We start from the raw sequence: 327 nt of genomic DNA on the forward strand, positions 1-327 counted from the left end.
CCCCCCAGCCCCGAGGAAGAGGAGCAGAGCCCCCCCAGCCCCGAGGAAGAGGAGCAGAGCCCACTTTTCCACCCTCAAATTAGAATAAAGTCCAGCAAGACTCAGCACCCACCCCAAAAAATACCTCAACGGACTAAAAACTCTTCTAATTTCCCCTTTTTCCACCCAAAATGGGGCTCTGGGGGGGTGGGAAGGTGGGAGCCCCCCTCAATAATCCCCCTGGAAGCTCTTGGAGCATCATCTTCCTCCCCCTCCTCACCAGCCTCCTCGTCACCCGGGGGGACCTGGATTTCTTCCTGGAGGAGATCGAGCGGCTGGGACGGGATC

General features: G+C 58.4%; 1 protein-coding gene across 1 annotated transcript in view; it reads left to right on the plus strand.

Annotated features, from left to right (window-relative positions):
- LOC106899885 (cysteine sulfinic acid decarboxylase-like) overlaps positions 1-317 on the plus strand; it is a gene marked incomplete at its 3' end in the record, with an annotated part of 11693 nt that extends 11376 nt beyond the window's left edge. The window contains exon 13 of the mRNA XM_014961823.1: positions 168-317. Coding sequence (XP_014817309.1) covers positions 168-317 — 150 coding nt within the window. The remainder of the gene's footprint in view (positions 1-167) is intronic.
- Positions 318-327: the final 10 nt, after the last annotated feature.

This window comes from Calidris pugnax, unplaced genomic scaffold, assembly GCF_001431845.1.
Source record: "Calidris pugnax isolate Ruff unplaced genomic scaffold, ASM143184v1 scaffold831, whole genome shotgun sequence".
Lineage (NCBI taxonomy): Eukaryota > Metazoa > Chordata > Aves > Charadriiformes > Scolopacidae > Calidris > Calidris pugnax.